The following is a 21,446-nucleotide window of genomic DNA, read 5'->3' as shown; positions in this document are numbered from 1 at the left end:
GAATCCGGATCTCCCGCCTGATTGTCAGACGCTCTACCGACCAGACCACCGCAGCTCCTTGGATGAGTTCCATGCTTTGATTATTTCAATTTATTTAGTATATTTTCTTGTTTTTATGGATTTTCTTCACACTTAAAATGTCTCACCTCGTTGACCAGACAATTATTTCGTAACAAAGAAACATGAAAATGCTCCCAGAATTTGATAAAAATCGAATGACTAGAAAGTAATTTCGTTCTATTGCTTTCCCTACTATATTTATGTAGATCTCTACTACTTAATAGTAGTAGTGGTATTAGTAGTAGTATTATTAGTAATTCAGCTAATTAAATATAAGTATTATCATTTAATTAAAGTATAATAAAACAATGGTAATGTGCATTTGGAGAAAGTTTTAGAAATACCCCCCTTGATAAAATCCTGCGTACGCTACTGATTCTGACATATTTTTTACTTCTCCTCTAAAATATTTAAAACGCAACATTTCTGTTATTTTGCTGAATGCTTTGTCATCGCTGCATTTCCCGATGACCGGACTGACCTCTGTAACTTATTGTACAATTTAGAATTTCTTAGAATTTAGAATTTCTTTATTCATGGGCGAAGTTCAGCCTGTGGCTGCTCTACCACGCAACATTACAACAGCAAAAGAATATTGTAAAATTGATGCAAACCAACAAGAATATTAAGTTAATGGGACGTCGCTTGGAATCTTTTCCACAACTCACCTGGTCGAGATAGCCCAAGAGAATTTTTTTCATCATTCGTCGCCAGGAATGCTTCATAATAATCCGTTGCGCAACAGCCCATGAAGGGCCTAGGCATACCTACCGACTGCCGATCTCCCTCCCACGCTTTCCTTCGTCACATCTAAGCGTGGAGATCTTCAACCAGTATTGGAATAGTCGGGGGGTCAGCCCGACGTATCCCCAGCCGTTACAGTAGGTCTTCGTGCCCGGATTACGCTCACTCACTCGGAGCTCCCCAATTTCCTCACGATGGTGGAGACTTACATGATCTCTACAGGGAACAAAAATAAGAGAATGCAAAAAAAATATTAAAAAGAGTGTGCACCGCCCGGGAATCGAACCCGGGTCGCAAGAATGGGAATCTTGCATGATACCACTACACCAGCGGTGCTTGTGCTTTTCATCAGAAAACGAAGGATACTTGTCGTGTATTCTTCACATACATATTTCATTCCAAGTTTTTGGGATATGAATTGCAAATAATAAACATAATTATTATACATATTATCATATTTCATTACACTATTGATATGAAATGAACGACATTTTCAAACGATTATATGCAACTTTCATTTAAACAGACGAAATGTTATATCATCCTACTCATGCTCTTATTGCCGTCTGCTACCCACAATGCCCTGAGTCTGCGCACGATCACGGCCAGAGTAAGATGTATACCGTCTCTAAAGGACCAAGCAAAATTGTTGCTAAAACAAGGAGGGGTAAGCATTAGACATATCGGTTCCATTTTAAGCGGATAGTGTCAAATTTACTTTCAAATACCGGTTTACACGATCATGAAATCCTAATGTGACATTTTACGTGGTTTTTAAGGGCTGTCGCAGAAGCTGGAGAGATTGGAACCTCTTCGTGACCTGTCGAAAAAGTCTTCGGAAGGATCCCAGGAAGTTATGAGGTAGGCCTATGTAAAATTTATGTACTATTGCAGGTGGTTTCAAGAATTTTAATATTAGTAGTGGAGCACATCACATGTACAATGACGGAACATAACTTAGTCATTGAAACATCGAGAAAGTCCGAGCGCTGGATCTCAATCAAGCATGACTGGATTGATGTGAAAATTATGAGTAACTAACACATTGGTTACATAGATATTTTGATGCTGACAGTGTAATGAAATCAGCTGTTTTCATATTTACGCGTTTCTTTCATTCATCTCACGAAATTTACAGTTTTAATTTCTCTTGTTATTTTAAGCCGAAGTATACGGCTCCCCTGCTCAAAATGAAAATGTTGTGTACTGCTTTCAGAGAGGTAACAGTTCGTTACATCGGAGACACATATTTCCTGTCGCATGGTTCGTACTTACCAATTGTGTATTGCGGAACATGGTTCAATGTGCCATTATGATTTTTACACGAAGACAAACACAATTTTTCAAATACAGAGTTATTTTTTGAATTCATTTCTTTGCTTCCGTAACACACACTATGGCGGACGCATCTTGACTCATGTTGTGGGTATGCAGTGTTTCCAACCTTCACCGAAAAATACCTACTATCGTGTTCGTCATTGTACATTATGCATGGGTAGCTGATGGATAGCCCCACGAACCATTTCCAATAAGGTTAGGTTAGGCAAGCATAGTTAAAAAAGGGGGTTGGAAACACTGACAGGGGATTTCATCATCAAACGTACGCAGCATGCAGTTCACGTAGTGAAAGCATAGGCACTTCTGCGCCGGTGAGATTTTTCTCTTGAAAAATACATGATTTCCCGGTCAAATAGATTCCAGGATGAAAGAAAATACCTCGACGAGCGTTGGAAACTTTAGAGAAACTCATTTCCATAAGTAGTTTCTTCTGTAAAAATGAAGAAATGTGTGTCTGATATAAAGAACTGTTACCGATGTATAGACATCGACGTCCGCAAGATTTTTTTCAGAGTGGGGCAAGCAAGGTAACTTTTTTCCGGGGGCAAAGGAGGCATATTTCCCCTTAAAAAACACTGCCTCAGTCTGAAACTATCATATTCCTTCAATAATTAACATAAATTACTCTGACTGAAATTAAATTATGTGTGAAATATATAATTTTTAGTTGCACATTCATTTTCCGGGGGGCACGGCCTCCCTTACCCCCCTTCTGGATGCCCATGCCTATAGGTGTTTTGAAACATCTACTGTGTTCAGATTTTCAAACAGATATAAATAAAAATTCGTAATAAGGATGAATGAAATGTAATACTTACAGCTACCATTTTAAGCTACAAACACTACATACATATTATTGATAATACTGAAGAAGTTAATTTCACTTTTCGTTTCTTGCTAAGAATTTACAATATAGAGAATGTCTCCAATTTTGTTAATATTTGGTATAGTAACTAATTTTGGCCTTCTAATCTCGAATCTGTTGATAAAATGCAGGGTCATGTGTGGAAATTGTACATTATGCATGGTTAGCCTCACAAACCATTCACAGATAGCCCCACAAACCATTTCCGGTAAGGTTAGGTTAGGCAAGCTTAGTTAAAATTTTCTTAGTAAAACAATGCGATACACCTCTAAAAAAGAACATTTTCCACTTATCGGCTTTTTTCCCAATTTCTACACGTGACCCCCGCATTTTAACAACAGATTCGTGATTAGAAGGTCACATTTAGTTACTATACCAAATATTAATGAAATTGGAGACATTCTCTATATTTTAAATTCGCTCCAGTTTCTCTACTGTACTGTTTTCAGTAGATCTATAGGTGTTTTGAAACATCTAGTGTGTTTAGATTTTCAAATAGATATAAAAACAAATTGTACATCAGGAGAAATGCAAAGTTATATTTAGAGTCAACATGTTGAGTTACGTACATTTTATACAATATTACATGTAATACTGAAGAGAATGTTCCCCTTGCATTTCTTCTATTGTACATGCACAGTAGGCCTACTGAACTTAGTAGGAAACCATTACGTTTCAGTAGATTTCCGAGAGAGACAGTAGATTCTGTCTACTGAAAACAGTAGAAATAAACATGTTTAAATTTTCCAATACTATTCCTATGTAATTGACATGCCTATAAAAATTAGACAGGCGAACATTTAAACCTCCTTCTATCCCATAAGTGGCATGCCCAGGTTTTTCAGAAGGGGAGGTGGGAGAGGGTAAATTCTAATTTTGCATTAGTCTACCTTATATAGCGTATTTACCAGATTTTCCAACACTTACACTTTAGTTATTTCATTTCAGAGATGCTTAGCCAAAATATGGGGGTAAAGCACCCCCCTCTCCTCTTTGGCCTCATGACTGGTTACATTTAGTGCGGTATTTGAAAAGTATTCAGGGGAAGGTGTTCCGGTCTTTTCAAAGGTCGGGATAATATATAACACCCCTACAAATACTACTTTTTCCTTATTGTGTGGCAATAAAAAAAAAGTGATTGAACATCTGACTACCACTATCCTTCCAGGATGGACAGAGTAAAACCACTACATCATTAGCATGTACTGTGAATGAGATTATATAACCAGGGTAGTAGTGCTGACCACACATCACCTTGTAACTGGTTAGATCTTCCACCTCGGCAGGTGAGAGCGAGGCCGACAGTTCGTAGGTGGGCCCTGGCCCTCATAGGCTGTTGCGCTACATCTTAGACATGAGTGATTGACTTTGTTTTTAAGTTCACTTTATGCACAGAAAGGCTAATCAGGACTCAACCTACAGTTTAATGCAGGATCTTAATCACCATGTGCCTCCACTGGGTATCGAACCCTTGATTACAAACATCTTACGCATGAAGCACAATTATAATCAGGATAAATTTCTTGTATCGGACAAACGGCTGAAATTTGCAAGTTCATTTAATTTGAATATTCGTACTTACGTATTCTGCATTGAGAAACTTCGTTGAAGGTGGTATTTCGCTTATTTCACGGAAATAAGCTCTATTTGCGACATATTGAGTAAGTTTTCTTCGTTTTTTTTGCCTTAGGTAACATGCAAAATGGCTGTCACAGTTTCACTACCGTACTCGGCATGCAGTGTTTCCACCCCACTGCACCCAAAAATACCTACGTAGCCCCACGAACCATTCATACATAGCCCCACGAACCATTGACACATAGCCCCACAAACTATTTGCTTAAACGTACCTTCTTCAGTTACAAAAAGCATGTGTTTGGAAACACTGACCGGCATTGTGATTACGTCATCACACACAGGCAACATTCAGCTGGAAGGAAATGGATGCAACAGCTTTCGTGCATCGGTCACACATTTATATCGAAAAATGGACGATTTACCGGCAAAATTCAATGAAAAACTTCAAAAACACTTCCCCGAACTTCCACAACTATAAAGAAACTGCATTCGGTAAGTAATTTCTCCTGTAAATTTGAAGAAATCTATTTGTCCGATATAAGAAATTTACCGTAATCAGTGATCATACATGTATATCCATATACTTGTCAGTTTGTGAATTCTTTATGCTAATTGATACTTTTAAGAATTAAGACAGAAACTGTAAGTTGTCATTTCTTTTTCAGTGTACCCAAACCAGTTTTCCACAGCGTTAATGGAAAGAAGTCGAATAACCAAAGGATACAGCCAGAAGTCATAACACCACAACATGAAGAACTAATTAAATACATCAATGAATGTGAGTTTTCACCTCGGATAGATGTGTAATGAACTTATATTTATGTAAATCTTGTGGGATTAAATTATGAGGTTTAAAGTTATTTCAAGAGGTATGTGCACTTTACGTACAATTTACTAAGTATTAATATTAATGCAAAATGTACTTGAAGTGGCTAAAACTTTTTCATTCCCTCATCTTTTTTATGCATGTCACAACCAGATGTAATCCTAGTTTCTCAGATACGCACAACATGTAACAATCACATTCCTAACAATGCTGCTATTGTATTAAATTTGTTTAGATGAAGATGCAGGTTATGTATTTTCTCAGTTTCAATTTTTGTATTTTTACACAGATAAGGAAAAGCATGATCCCTTCAGCATCTGGTATTAGAAGTGATAATTAGGGCCTAGATTTTTAGGTTAGCATTTTTTTTCTGCTCACAGCTTGCTTGTAAATACTCATCATGGTAACTACAGCCTAACTACTGATGTTCATATCACGTATAAACGCATATTTACTAGGGGGGGCTGAGACATGTTTTGGGAGGCTTCAGCCCCCCTATAGGCCTGCTCAGCCTTAGTAAAATCACATATACACTTTACAATTGTAAATAAAAGGAACGGGATCTCTAATATATTTGCCATAAATATAACCCATGCTGCAGCAGCCCTTGAGGAGCAGTGCATACGTACCGACTGCCAGCCTCATCAGTGGTGGGAGATCACCCAACTGGTTAGCGGGTGGCATGTGGTCAGCATGTCAAACTCCCAGTCATTGTAGATTTCCATGACTAGGTTACAATACTCATTTGTAGTTCCCCAATTTCCTCATGATGGTGGGTGGTCACTGGTCCCATAAACAGGCCAAAACAAACCAGTATGCATCCTGTAGCCCAAGCCCAATAAAGTATTATCGCTAGAACATACACGGAAGATTGAAACTCCAGGATGGCTCCTCACCTGGAATTCTGCGTGATTTATTGGCTCCGGGAATTATGTGTGAATTCTCCTTGAATTTTTCTCCTGAGATGTGAAAAATTGCAACTTTCATTAATCCAAATGCCATTGAATTTATACATATTTATAAATGCCCTGAGGCAAATTTTTCACAGTTTAGTTTTTATTTTTATCAAGGAAGGAAAAGAAAGTTCAGTTGAAAATGAAACTGAATTCGGAGTGATTTTACAATACCGGGAATTTCTCCATTTTGTTTGAAATTTGGCATACTCACTAATTTTGGCCCTATAATCACGAATCTGCAGTCAAAATTTGGCACTCACACGTGGAAATAGCAAAATAATCTAAATTAAGTTTTTATTTCTACACCCTCGATTTCCAAATTTCCCACCGATTCCGGGCTCTGCCCCTGGGGTAATTGACCTACTGCCCCCAACCGCTTACACGGCCCTGCCTCCGCTATGCTGTGCTCTGGCTCCCCAGCTTTCTCTATAGAGTCCCTGTTAAAGGCATGTTAGAAATTGGCCGGATTCACCTGCCCCCAAATGAGTGCCAAATTTTAAGTGCAGATTCGTGATTATGAGGCCCAAATTAGTAAATATCCCAAATTTTAAACAAATTGGATAAATTTCCTGTATTGTTAAATTATACCTTAGAATTCTCTCAATCCGTTTTCTTTGTTACTGTTCTTTGCAGAACAATATCTGGCAGACGGAAGATAAGATATCTTGAAGATGATTAGGTAAATGTTAGTCTGAAATTCTTATACAATTAACAATTGTAGATTAAAATATAAACCGTAACATTTGTGACTTGTGTTTAAAGATGTATTTTGAGTGTGAGTATGCGAGGTGGCAAATGTAAACTCTGCACTTTAAATTAAATATATATACTGTATAATTTAATTCAATTAGAATTTTTGGATACATTGGAATCAGACACACCCTTTATGTTATTATATATTTGTGTGGGTGGTGAGAGGTGGTAATACGTAAGTTGAAATAAAAAGAAACATGTGCTTGTACCCATGAATTTTTGGAAAATTTGCCTTGAAAACTGGGAATTTTACTTGAATTTTAGCCTTAGAGTAGCCACCCTGAACTCTCCCTGCCAAGACTGCACCTATGTGTTGTATCCAGTAAAAGTTACTTTGACCTTACAAGCAGAGTTAATGTCAGAACTTGATACATGTTTTTTTTCTTTTCAGCTTGGAGCAAAATATGTCAAGAATATGAACAAGATAGAACAGAAAACAGTAGGGGTAAGTAGCGGATGATCCGATAAGATAAAGGGATAAAAACATGATTCTAATTTCTACATTGGTATTTCTCAATTTTAACCCTTAAATGCCAGTTTGGGACAATTACACGTATAACATTGTGACAACATTGTGGCTGAATTAATTTGTGTTGAGATTCATAATCTTTAAAGTGTATCATGGCTAACGAGCAGATTTTTAGGTGCTAAGAAAGTGAAGAATATTTATTTTTTATGAGAAACTAAATATGCTGACCAAGGCAGTAATTTATTTTATCAAAAAAAATAAACGTAACGTACAGTACAGTTGACAAGTGAAAGCCACCTGCTAGAAAGTTCCAAACAACTTTCTAATAGTCTGGAGGGAGTAATGTTTGTGTATATATATCGTCCTGTTTTTGTATCTTGTTACATTTGTACTTGATGCAGAGTCTGAAGAAGACCTTGCTAGAAGGTTGAAACGTTACGTTTAGTTTATGTTTTTAATAAAATAAATTACTGCCTTGGTCAGCATATTTAGTTTTTCATAATCATGGAAACAAGGCTTAATGGTGTTATTATTTTTTATGTTCTAAAAATAGTGGAAATATATTGCTAAAAGTTAATAAAAATATATTCATTCAAAATGCCCAACTGCCTCAAATTTTTTAATGTTCACGGACAGACTTTTTCTTTTTGTGAAACTGTGGGTTATGTTTCAATAACTGGATTCATTGGGTAGCACAAATTGTATGTATTGTGACAGACATTTTTTGAACTGGATTGTTTATTTTCTTCAGTAGGATGCCAAGTGCAACATTTGCCTTGCCACATGGTTGACAGTAGTGACTGGTGTGTTGTGGACTCCTGAATAGAATAGTAATTTATTAATTTACTGCATATTTTGCTAATTTATGCATTAACTGCAAAATATGTATTTACACAAAGAATTTGGAAGCTTTATTTAACGTCTAAAATGTGTACATTTTATCTTATTTCTCTAGAGATATGTGTTAAAGGTAAAGTTATGCACTTTTTTTTTTTTTATGAAATGTGACTTCTCAGGTTACATTGCAGCCCCATGATCGGCACTCATACTGAGTATGCAACTTCTGAAGCAACAAAAATGTTTTCACTTAAAATTCCACTACCTGGTCATAACCAATTGTATTGTTACTTCACCCATGCGATGTAATGTTTTGAGACATGCATTGTTTTGCTATATAGGAGGCATATTTTTCTAATTTTTTGTATGCTCAAAACCTATTTTTGATCAGAAAGCAGTGTCGACATGTGCATAATTCTTAGGATGAGAGTGGAGCATATGACAACTGATACATTGGTAACATTTCCAACCCTAAAGTTCTTACAGGATGGCTACTCACCAGGAATTATGCTTGAATTATAGGCTCCGGGATTTATGCGTGAATTTTTCTCCGTGGACGTGAAAAATGGAACTTTTATTAATTGATCCAAATCGCATTGAATTTATACACATTTATAAATGCCCATGAGACAAGTTTTTCACAGTTTTGCATTTATTTGTATCGAAGAAGGAAAAGAAAGCTGCGTGGAAAATAAAACAGAATTCTCTCAATCCGTTTACTTTTTTAGTGTCCTTTGCAGAACAATAAATTAGACAGACTGAAGATTGTTGCAAGATAATCTTGAAGTTTATTAATTACATTTGAGTTTAAAATCCTTATATATTAACAATTTTTCGTAGATTAGTATGTCCCGTAACAATTATGACTTGTGTTTGTAGAGGTATTTCAAGCCTGAATATGTGAATTGGTAAACACTCCGTACTTTAAATTATATATACTCCCTCTGTCCCATAATTATAGTCCGGTATGCCAAAATGGTGACTTTTTATTTATGTTCTTTTGGATACTTGATCGGCAAATTTGTACTGATCCTTCAGTAATACGAGAGTCACTATTTATATTTTTAGCCTAACAATGAAAGAAACAGGAATTTGGCATTGAAAACTGCTTTATTGTTTTTCGAAGTATTCTCCTTTATGGTCAATACACTTTTGCATTCGTTCGAACCATTTGTCAAAGCAGTTTTTCCAATCTTCTTGACACACCTCCATAATATGGTTTTTGAACGCATCAACGGCGTCTTCCGCCGACGAAAATCGTTGTCCACGCAATTTATTATTGACATTCGGGAACAAGAAGAAGTCATTGGGTGCCAAATCAGGACTGTATGGCGGATGACCCATCGATTCGATTTTTTGACTGTTCGTAAAGTCGGTTGTTAGACGAGATGTGTGACAGCTGGCATTGTCTTGATGAAGAATGATCCGACGGCGTTTGTTTGTTTTCCGTATTTGACCGAAGACCTCTGGCAAACAAATTGTTGTGTACCATTCAGAGTTGACCGTTCTACGTTCCTCTAAAGGCACAGTTGCCACATGACCAGTTTTCCCGAAAAAACAGGCGACCATTTGTTTCGATGTGCTTCGAGCGTGAACAACTTTTGTTGGATTGGGTTCATCTTGAAACACCCATACAGTCGACTGCTGTTTACGTTCCGGCTCATATGCATATATCCATGATTCGTCACCTGTTACAATCTTATATACGTCTTTTGAAGCACCACGATTGTATTTATTGAGCATTTGTTTGCACCAATTGACGCGAGCGTCTTTTTGAGTTTTTGTCAAATTGTGTGGGATCCAACGAGAACATACCTTTCTCACAGCTAAATGATCACGTAATATTTTATATATGCTGGTGGAACTAATGCCTATGGTTGCCTCAATCTCACAGTATGTCACGTGACAATCTTGCAGTATTAGGTTTTGCACAGCATCAATGTTTTCTTGAACAACAACTGATTTTGTACGACCTTCGCGAATCTAGTCGGTGAGCGAATGGCGGCCATGATTAAATTTGTTATACCAGCGTTTCACAGTGGCAAAGGATGGGGCTTCATCGCCAAATGTGGAAGTAAGTTGATCGATGCACTCTTGTCTTGATAATCCACGTCGAAAATCATAAAAAATCATCGTACGAAAATGTTCACGAGTTAATTCCATTTTATTGTTGTCGCACAATCTCCAAGGCAACATAAACAACACAAATGAAGCTATTGACAAAACATTTGAAGTACGTTATGGTCAATAATGCCAGACGATTCCGTGCAAACGTCAAATTGCGCCTAACTTCAATCAGTGTTGCCAAGGCTCAAAATATAAATAGTGACCCTCGTAACGTTGTATGACTCATTCCCGTGTTTAATTTTCTTCTTCTGCATACACCAATGTCACTGTTTGCCTATCGGGCAAATATTATGAGACAACAAACAAAAGTGTACCGGACGATAATTATGGGACAGAGGGAGTATATACATATATTTATACTGTTTTATTGAATTGAATTATTAGAATTTTTGGATAGGATTGGAATCGCACAGATCCTTTATATTAATAATATATGGGGGAGGGGAGGGGGCTGAGGAGCGGTAATACCTAAGTCTGGAATAGAGAAGACATCTGCTTGTAGCCTTGAATATTTGGGAAAATTTGACTTGAAAGCTGGGACTTATACTTGAATTTTATCATTGTCCTACAGTGGCCACCCTGAGCCAGGAGGTTACAGTTTTTAATTTATCTTCTATTTGTAAACATGTGTTTTTCATTAGCATGACATTGTAGCCTGATCTATACTGAATAGGCATCATTCTTTTCTGAGATTTTTTGGAAGTGGGGCGTAATTTCAAATTTTGCATGAAAACATCCTCGCGATTGAGGCTAATGCTGGAGAAGACAGATCAGCATTTGTAGGGTTAAAGGAGTAAAAGATGAAAGTTCTGAGTTTATCAATTTTATATTTTACTGAAGAATATATGCAGTTCTTTTTATCCATAATTGAATTTATTCCCAAGTAGGAATGCTTATGAAAATTATACTGATACAGTGCCAATGTTATATTTACTAACACTGTACTGATCCAGTTTAAAAATGAACAGCTTTTTGTGAAGACAGTGAACAATATATTCACCTTCTTTATTAATGTACAGGGTGATTCTTAATTCTCTCTGGGGATTCTAATGTTTATACTACACGTACAGCCAGGGTGGATAAAAGCAGATTTTTTAAAATTTGAATAGATTTTCTTTTATTAAGAAAAAAAACACCCTTAAAATTGCTTGTATGGTTTTTGGCAGCATACATATAAACATATGCTTTTTTATAGAAAGGCTTTTCCCAGTAAAATATTTGAATATTAAAGCAAATAAAGAATTATTTGTAAATATACATTTCTTTCTCTCTGGTACTGTATGCGAACCTACTACGGAAATGTTTGTTGAGTGTGTTCTTGAAATTATAAATATTTCAGTAACTTTTCTTTCAGCGAAAATAAAACATTCTGGATGTACTCTATAATTGTAACTTGAAATATATTTTAAAGTCTTTGTAACTGAATTTTGGCAATTTTTAAATATAGTTTGCAGAATATCATCTGCCATGTTTGTTTACAGTTTAATGATAATGACACTATTTACAGCTTAACTTGCTTAGCATTCAGTAAATTTTTCTTCACAAAATGTTTGCTATTTTTGCCTATAAAAATTATTGAATTTTAAATCAAGATAAATTTAAGTATGTTTACGGTTTACATATTACGCCCCATCAGTACGTATATTTTGTTTCATTTCTTTTCCTATCTTCGAGCCTAATAAACACCATTAATGATTACAAGATTAATGTACTTTCACAATTTATATCACTCCACCTTGCGTACAGCAAAAAGATGCATATCAGTACATAAAGAATATCTCCAAGTTTGGTACATACCTTACAGGTGCTCGATATGTGCACTCCTGGTGACGCGGCAGACATCAATCCTGATATCAAGATTTACGTCTCAGCTGACGATCGTGCTTGGCTTGTTCATTTTGCACAGGCAGCCAATCTCCTTGAACTTGTTGTACCATGCACGCAGTATCTTGTCTGTAGGTGCTTCTGTTTGATGTTTTGTGTGAAATCTCCGTTGTGCTGTCACAACCAACTCCTTTATCAAATTCTAAGACGCATAACACTTTGTGGTCACCAGTTCATGTTATACTGCCACCTAGTGGCTAAATCTGCAGTTATGCACCTTTTTGCTGTATGTGTTATAGTTCTTGCACTATAAAAATTCGAAACCTCAGAGGGAATTATGAATCACCCTGTATATGTCTTATTGGTGCATATTCATTGCATTGTAGAGTAATTCCTATTGTAGTTTATGGTTGTTTCAATTTGCTGTCTCCTGAGAGCACTAGCTTAAGGATGTATATTGAGATCTGTTTGCCTTCAAGAGTCCTAATTAAAAAAGAAAATACACAGATGATGTTTGATTGTGTGGATTCTTGAAACAAGAAAGTTATCATAATTGGTAGACAAACATGAAAGAAATATGTATTTGCTTTAAATTAATAATACGAGGGTTATTTTTTAAGTAAGGTCCATTTGCAATAAAAACAAAGTAAGTAAATGTTTTTCAAAAAACAATTTATTTTCTGAATTTACATACACTTGTCTAATATTCTACATAATTTCCTTGCCAGTTTAACGAACTACGAGTTTTTGGACACCCTCCTCATAGGATTCAGCCGCCTTTGATGATAGGCAGTTTGACAATTTTGACTCTCTACAAAGAGGAAGGTGATGAGTTTTTAAGTCATATCGTCACAGGAGACGATGCGACAGGCAGGGTGTTTCGTTAGTGGACTTTTTGCCGCAAGGAACAACAATTAACTTACCTTCGTACTGTGAGACACTATTATGTAGAAAAATAGAGAAATGTATTTATGTTTTTTGAAAAACATTTACTTGCTTCGTTTTTATTGCAAAGCGGACTTTACTTAAAAAAATAACCCTCGTAGTTCTTAGTAACTATTAAGAGTGATTTTTCTATTTAAGTGTACTATAAACTATACTTTCATCCAGGTCCCAGAACAGTTTACTATCATGACGAGCCCAACAGTGATCTAGATGGTAGGTATTCCATGCTACTTTTTACTAATTGTATTCACTAAAGAAATAGAAAACAAAATAGTATTGTTTCTTTTGTAACTTGAAATAAACCATGCCAATTTCCAGGGGTTTTGATGGACCTGTTCAATTCAATATGTTGGAAGCATTTATGAAATAATTAGTTATACTCATAATTGCATATTGATTATTATCCATAGAATAATTAATAATACGAGGGATGATCGGAAAAAAAGGTTACAAAGCATATAACTTTTGTTTTATTCACTGTAACGTAACAAAAATTTATGTGTAAATTAATAACATGTTTGTCTTGTTGCGAGTTTGACACCTGCTGACATTCATAGGCAGATTGTGGAGGTGTATGGGGAGGGGACAATTTCAAGGCAACATGTAGCGAAGTGGTGTCGTGCCTTCAAAGAAGGACGGACCAGTATTGTTAATGACAACCCTGGACACAGGGGTAGGCCCAGTACCTCAACCACTGACGTGAACTGTGCTCTTGTGGATGAGTGTATTCGTGAGGACAGAAGAAGAACATTACGCTCAATATCAGCTGAGCTGCGGCTATACCATTTGGTTGGCTGGCCACCATTATCTGACATGTGATGATGTCAAAAGAGCTGCCTCTCGGTGGCTACGAGAACTTGACGCGGATTTCTGTGCAACCGGTATGGAAAACCTCATCTACCGTTGACAAGTGCTTGAACAAAAAAGGTGATTACATCGAGGACTAGTGTTGAGTGCCCTCCATCATCTGGTGTATTGATCTTCCAGCTATGTCTAACACATACGCCATAATAGGCTTTGTAACCTTTTTTTTTTTATCATCCCTCGAACTTTACTTTCACATAAAACTTATTATTCTTATTGTTAACAACAGAAATAAAGTTAAATTATTTGTTATTCAAACATAATAATGAAGTAAGAAATATGTTAAATCAAAAATATTGAAGGTAAATTTCAGGAACCAGTTTATGCTTTCATATTCTACCTTTTAAACCAAAGAATAAATGGTTTCAAAGTTTTCAAAATTAAAAAAAAAGATATGACTAAAATTTCTCCATAACTTTTAAAGCTTCCAAATCAAAGTGCACTTCCACCCTGAAGATGAAAGTGATGTTAGCTCTCGAAATGTCGGAAAACTTTCAAGAACTTACCTGGTCGATAGCCCAAGAGAATCTGTTTATCATTCATGATGAACTTTTTGAAACAATTTTTAGCATGCAGACCAGATTTTTTTTTGTGCACATGTTCATTTTTTTTTCCTTTTGGTTCTTTTCTGTTCCCGAAAACCACACACCATCTTTTTCTCCTTTGTTGTCTTGTGTGAGAAAGTGTGGCAAGCAGTTGAGAGCCTTTCTTCCTGATCAAGACTTCAAGTCCCTGCCATCTTTACAATTCATCCACTAAGTGCTCTCTTAATTTCTTCCTGTACTCTTCATGTGACAAACATTTTTCATTATTTTTCTCTTGTGGCATTGTAAAGAATAAAACTGTTAACAATAGGTATTTCTAACAATCAAGAAAATATTTTGTGCCACCAATTTTTCGCTTTCCTCTTGTTGTTATACACTCTCCCCACTGCGGGCATTATCTTTGTGCAATTAGTTATCACTTTTGACTTTGGAATTTCTAATTTTCATATTTACTTTTTACAATTTCTGTACTTGCATCATGGCATGTGGATCGTATCAAAGCATCATGCTTTTCTTTCCATGTAAGAACCACAATGTCATGTTTTGTGATTAGTACTGTTTCATGTTCATTCAATTTTTGCTTTTTAACTTCATTAGGATTACAAATATTGCCATGTTCCGAATGATTGTCACTTGGGACATCGGACCAGTACTCAATAAATGGTTAGTCCCACCAAGCTGGACATAGGCCCAAAATGCCAGGCAGATTAAACATTAAGAAGACTCTTAAAGGGTTAGAAATGTGTCTGTGCCAAAAATCTGGTGTTATTATCTACCAGTTTTTCTGTTGTAAGCTAGAAGTTATGGTTGCACAACTTTTGAAACTCCCTGTACTATGTTATTCACCTGTTTCCAGTGCATTCATCTTGATTTTATTTAGTACCACAATGAAAATATTGTCTTATTCATAAGGATATAAGTTTTGTGTTCAGTAAAGTGTGTGCAATGACTTGTAATAGGTATGTTGGATAACAGATAGTTTTTTAAAAAATGTAATACGAGTTTCACTTTTCAAAGTGATAATTTATCAGTATTGAATTGGTCAATACTGTAGTTAGTCACTTCTTTTTGTTTGTTATTTTAGCCAGTTAAATCAGTAATTTTGACCTTTTGACGGGTAATATATTCTTATTTTTCTTGCCATAGATATTTAGAATTTTTAATAGCATTGATATTTAAAGAATGAAAAAATAAACGAACATAAAATGATGCCTTTTAAAATAAAATCCTATGTAGTATGAAAGTTAACAGCCAAGGGAAAAATAGGTCTAAATTATTGTTAGTGTAAGGTGCATGGATTAAAAAAATAAATAAACAAAAAAGCTATTGAAGGCATGATTGCTGCTGATAGATGGTAGCAACAGGAAATTGCAGTATGTCATGATGCTTACTTGTATTTGTATTTTAGCTGAGTTCCTGCATAGTGTAATGGTATGAGTGATCCTTGGTTCGATCCCTGGTGCTAGCTCCAAAATTTGACCCAGCATCATGAGGACAAGTGGGGAGATACTTGAAGCAGGGTTCCTACGCGTCCTGGAAAACCTGGAATTTTAAAATATTCCTTCCAGGCATGGAAATGTTATGAAATTTCACATTTTTCCAAGCTTTACCTGGAATTTTGGAAATTGTCCTGGAAATTCCTTTGTCCCGTTTTATCTGTATGAATTGCAATAAGTTTTCATTTAAAACAGGCCAGTGTCATGACAGTGGTTTATTTACTTATGTCGCCTTGCTGTGTACTGTAGTCATAGTTTTGTGATAAGTTTTATTTTTGTGATTGAAGTATAATGCCCCGCATTTTTGTATTATTTTGTATCGCTCAGAGGTAGAAAATATGATGATAATAATAATGGTTAAAAAATAGGGTTTGCTATCTTAAATATTCCAAGTTTTCCAAGGATATTATTCTTGTTTATTTGTAATACAAGATTTATTTTTTTTATAAACTTATATATACACTTGTGTTTATTTTTCTACCTTTGTATTTTTTCTGTATTATTGTAAAAATTAAATAACCTTCATTATACTAAGAAATGAAAGGTGTGGAAAGGAGCAGGTGTAGGAGAGTTGGGAGCCTGCATTAAAAAAAAATAAAACTATTTTTTTTAATAATAGAAAATATGTAATGATGTGTATTTTGCCATGCTTACTTTCTACACTTGTCCTGGAGCAATTGTAGAAAAGCCTTGAAAAGTCCTGGAAAAAATTGCATGATTTTGTGTAGGAACCCTGTTGAAAGCAATGGTAACGGACTCTATTCTCAAAAACCAGAAAACAAACGTGAAGGGATTCAATGTGCTGACCATGCTTCATCCAGAGAATAATAACTATAAGCAATGTTAGAACACAGTTCTAAAATGTATTACTTTAAGTCAGTGTAGTACGCAATCATTCACAGTAAGTAATGTATTATTAGGAAATGTTTTGCAAATAATGTGAGATTGACACATGAGTTCTTTGGTACAAAATTCTCCAAGAACACTTCCCTGTGCTTTCAAGCATGCTTTTCAAATAAGTAAATTTTTCTCAATTTTCCCTTTATTTTCTGTGATGTTCAAGGACAGTTTATATATAAATATCTTCCTGGATTCTCCTTGGTGGAGTGTTACGGTGCCAGGGGAAGCCTCACTCTTGGGTGGCGATGTTACAATTTGATTACACTGGTCGACATTTAAAAAAAAAAAAATGAGATGTTTTCAAACTTTCTGAAAGTATTTTGAATGCTGATCATGGGAACAACATCAATTTCTTTGCATCACGTCAGGATTTTTGTTCACATCACTAAGTTCAACCATATTATATCATTGAGTATTGGACATTTTGTTAAGGAAATTTGATTGGGGATTTCAAAAATAAAACTTAAGTAATCAAAATCCATAATACTTTCGAGTCAGTGTGTTATGTGAAGGTAGAAAAGTGGGTTGAATGCTTACAATTTGTGAACATTTATAGTTCAAAGTTGGAGGATTTGTATTGTAGAAAATGAATATTTTACCGCCATGTAAATAGAGCCACCTATTGGGGAAATAGTGGAATTACACATTTTATTGTGAAATTAAAGCAGTTAATATATATTGCAGTTTTCTGAAAAACTAAACATGATGGTTAAAAATGGATTTCATGAATGAATCAGCTTGCTGAAATTATTCAGAGTCAAACGTCATCTGCGAGAACATCGAAACCCATGTCGATCAGTATTATCATCAATATGGTCACCTGGTTATTTTGAGCACTAGCCTGAATATGTCGAGGTGCCACGTTATAACTGATTTTTTATGCATTTTTCTCTTCTAGATTTCAAACCTTTCGATTTGGAACAATGGTGGGGGAAGAGGCTCTTCCAAAATATCACAAAATCAATATAACAACACAAACACTAGGTTGCAATGCTTAACTACCATCTGCCCATCTTGATTTTCGTAGAAATTTCTGGATCACATCAAGAAGAGGTTAAGCTTTAATTTGTTCTGAGTTGCTCCTGGTTAGACGTTCAGTTCCAAGAAACGAACCAGTGCAGGTGGTTGTAGCATGCCTCAAAGAACGAGAAATGTTGTTAATTTGAAAGGGCAGACTACAAGGAACTTCTTTCGTAGACGCAGCTTCTGATAGAAAATAGTACCATCGGTGAATTTGGTACGAAATCTCTCAGACCGGTTGTGACCCTTTTCTTTCGTAGCTTTTGCTAGCATCATTCCAAGTTAGAGGTGAATGGGGTGAGGACAAATATCTTTTTTTATTATTTTACAAGAACGAAACCATATTGTTGTGAAGACTGTGCAGGTGTGTGCGATGGTATTGCAACAATGTCGACAACAAACCTTCAATTGAAGCTGTGACGTAGCATCCTATTAGTGTTAACGTGTCCTCACCTACATTGTAGGAAAAAAACAAATGCCTTTTTAAAAAATTTTCAGTTTGTAGCACGTATGTCCTACAAATTGTTGTTATAAGTTGTTGCAAAATGAACTTTCTATACCAAAAGCATTTATTGCCTATTGTGGCAATTTGCAGCATGTTGCAGGTTTTAATGCAAGTAAAAAAAAGACGTACAAAGTTTTTGAGGACTGATTGCTGTATTAAGAAAATAGTTTTCTGCGACGCTTGGAAAAAATTGTTTGTAGATCTTTAATTTTTGTACATTTTTCTTTATAATCCCAGCATTGTTGAAAACTATTGTCTGAAGTCTAGTCCTCTGTGAGTATGACCGTAGTTGCACTATTTTTTTGTAGACACATTAGCTCAGCTGTGATTGGTGAGCCTTCTCCTTAGAAAATGAAGAGTACAACTTAACAGACGGCGGTATCTAAGTGCTCATGAAGAAATGGTTGAAAATAGCAAGGCAGAATGTTTTTTCTGTGAATTTCTTGCCCTGCAATATTTTTCCATTGTTCTAAGGAATAAAGAAGGTTCCTGTTAAAAAGTTGTCCTGTTTTTCTTTCTTACAAAAATAGAAGATTGTGAAGTGTGGCAATAGACTGTGTTGAGATTTCACAGAGAAGAGATTAGTCGTAGCATGTCATTTAAAATTTAACCATAACAAACAAATGCAACCCTTCACACTAGGCTTACCAATGCTCTGGAATGGCTGGGTGTCTCCTGGAACTGAGCTCGCTCTCCCGGACAAACCTTATTATCTCCCAGAATAATGTTGTTTTGGTATGCATTTACCTAGCGAAGATTGTTATTGTAAACCAAATAATTCAACTTCACATTATTGTTTTGTTGACTCATTGTTTAAGTAGGAGGAGGGGGAGAAAGAAATTTTACACATATGTTGCACCAAAGAACTACAGAAAATGAAAACAAAGTCATTATCACATCGAGACTTCTTTATTTCTCTCAACTCAATTTTGCTTCATGGTGTATTATTTCGTATTATGTTGCAGTGGAATAAAATCAGTTTCAATGTTTTGTGTTGTTGTTGTGGCCAGTTCAGGGTCACGAGAAAAGAAAAGAAAAGATTTATTGCACGTTCAATGATATGTGGAAAACTTCTTTCAATTGGTTACAGAAAAAAGAGTTAGTTTTAAGTGGAGTGTAGACTATATAAATTTATGGTGTTTCATTTTAATGAATTTTTTAAAGTTGGCAAGCCTACTTTACACCACAATGGTGTAATGTCACTTGTCATTTTGGTGTGAAACCCTTGGGTCACATGTCAACTGTAACTTGTTACTTTGATGTGAAATCTCGGATAGTTGTATTGTGCAATTCTCAGGTTGAAGTCGAACATTTTTTTCAAAAAAAAAAAAAAAAAAAGACAGTGTACTGTATTTATGAATACAAACTCATTTTAAAACATTGTAATGATATGTTAATAAGTCATGTGACTAGTTCTTGAATTTTGGTTGGACTATTCTCCTTCTGTCATTATAGCAAGCCAACACCAAAAATGAAATCGATCATCAAATATAAATTTATCTCTGGAGCGATTGTTTTAAATTTTGTGGCTCAGTGGCAGATTGCATTGACTGATTGACTCAAGTTTCATCAATTATGTCTAATCATCACTGTCATCATCATCATCCTTTGCCATTTCCTGCCCCTGGCTGGGTCGTCATAGAAGTCAAACCTCTCCATTTTTTCCTGGTCTTCCACGGTGTTCCAATCTTGTCGTCTTCTACTAACACACTCTGCTATCTGCTCTTTCCACCGACATCTTAGTCTCCCCCTTGGCCTTATTCCCACTCCTTGTGCATTGTAAGCTCTTACTGGTAGTCTTTCTGCATCCATCCTCTTCATGTGTCCGAACCATCTTATCTGTGCCTGCTCTATCTTGTCCTGAAGCTTCACCACACATCCTGTCGGTTGGATCTCCTCATTCCTTATTCTATCCCTTCTAGTCTTCTCCCATAGACTCCTTAAAAATTTCATCTCCACTCCCTGCATCTTTCTTTTGTCTCTCTCTGTCATTGTCCAAGTCTCTGCTCCATACATAATTATTGGCACATAGTATGTGTTGTATATTACATTCTTGCATTTCATAGGTACATCCCCGTTCCATATTAATCTTCAAACACTTTGATATAGTCCACCACCAAGGGCGTATTTGGGGGGGGGGGGAATCCAGACCCCCCGAAAAATTTATGAAGTACTAAAATAATGAAAAATATATTTGTTTAGCCGTTGTTGTATAATTTCCTCTGAACTTATCGTAAGACAATGATTATATTGGGATCATACGGCTTTGAAGGACAAGAAGGACTTATTTAAGGGGGGGCCAGGGGTCCGGACCCCCCAAAAGACTCACCTAGTACTATAATTAAGTAATGAAAATATTAGCATTTTTTGCATAATCAATGGTTATTAATTTCCTCAACTTTTTACAAGGCAAGGATTATATAGGGATCATACGGCTTTGAATGACATTACAAAAAAAAATTATGTACACTACTACTAAAATCTTAATCGGAAATTTACTTTTCTCCAAACATGAAACATCATTTTTGTTATTTGATAAGTATTCAATTATTGATCTATTTGACATTAATTTCATTTGGCAGGGCACTTGTTTTTATGTAAATTATTCTGATACGAGGGTCACTATTTATATTTTGAGCCTAACAATGAAAAAACAGGAATTTGGCATTGAAAACTGCTTTATTGTTTTTCGAAGTATTCTCCTTTATGGTCAATACACTTTTGCATTCGTTCGAACGATTTGTCAAAGCAGTTTTTCCAATCTTCTTGAAACACCTCCATAATATGATTTTTG

The 21,446-nt window shown here is 35.7% G+C and overlaps 1 protein-coding gene and 1 non-coding gene across 2 annotated transcripts; one reads left to right on the top strand and one right to left on the bottom strand.

The window, feature by feature from the left end:
* Nucleotides 1-1,069: 1,069 nt before the first annotated feature.
* Nucleotides 1,070-1,140, bottom strand: TRNAG-CCC (transfer RNA glycine (anticodon CCC)). The gene has a single exon. It is a non-coding gene; the product is annotated as a tRNA-Gly (tRNA).
* Nucleotides 1,141-1,378: 238 nt separating this feature from the next.
* Nucleotides 1,379-19,157, top strand: LOC145999359 (MAPK regulated corepressor interacting protein 2). The gene is made up of 6 exons (XM_083136299.1): nt 1,379-1,471; nt 1,584-1,665; nt 5,251-5,363; nt 7,512-7,565; nt 13,488-13,535; nt 18,026-19,157. Exons 1-6 carry the CDS (start codon nt 1,420-1,422, stop codon nt 18,094-18,096), a joined length of 420 nt encoding a protein of 139 aa, XP_082992425.1. The 5' UTR covers nt 1,379-1,419; the 3' UTR covers nt 18,097-19,157.
* Nucleotides 19,158-21,446: the final 2,289 nt, after the last annotated feature.

Source organism: Lepisma saccharinum, chromosome 15 (assembly GCF_977018435.1).
Source record: "Lepisma saccharinum chromosome 15, izLepSacc3.1, whole genome shotgun sequence".
Classification (NCBI taxonomy): domain Eukaryota; kingdom Metazoa; phylum Arthropoda; class Insecta; order Zygentoma; family Lepismatidae; genus Lepisma; species Lepisma saccharinum.
Note: the sequence above shows the minus strand (reverse complement) of the source record. Positions and strands in the feature narration are given on the sequence as shown.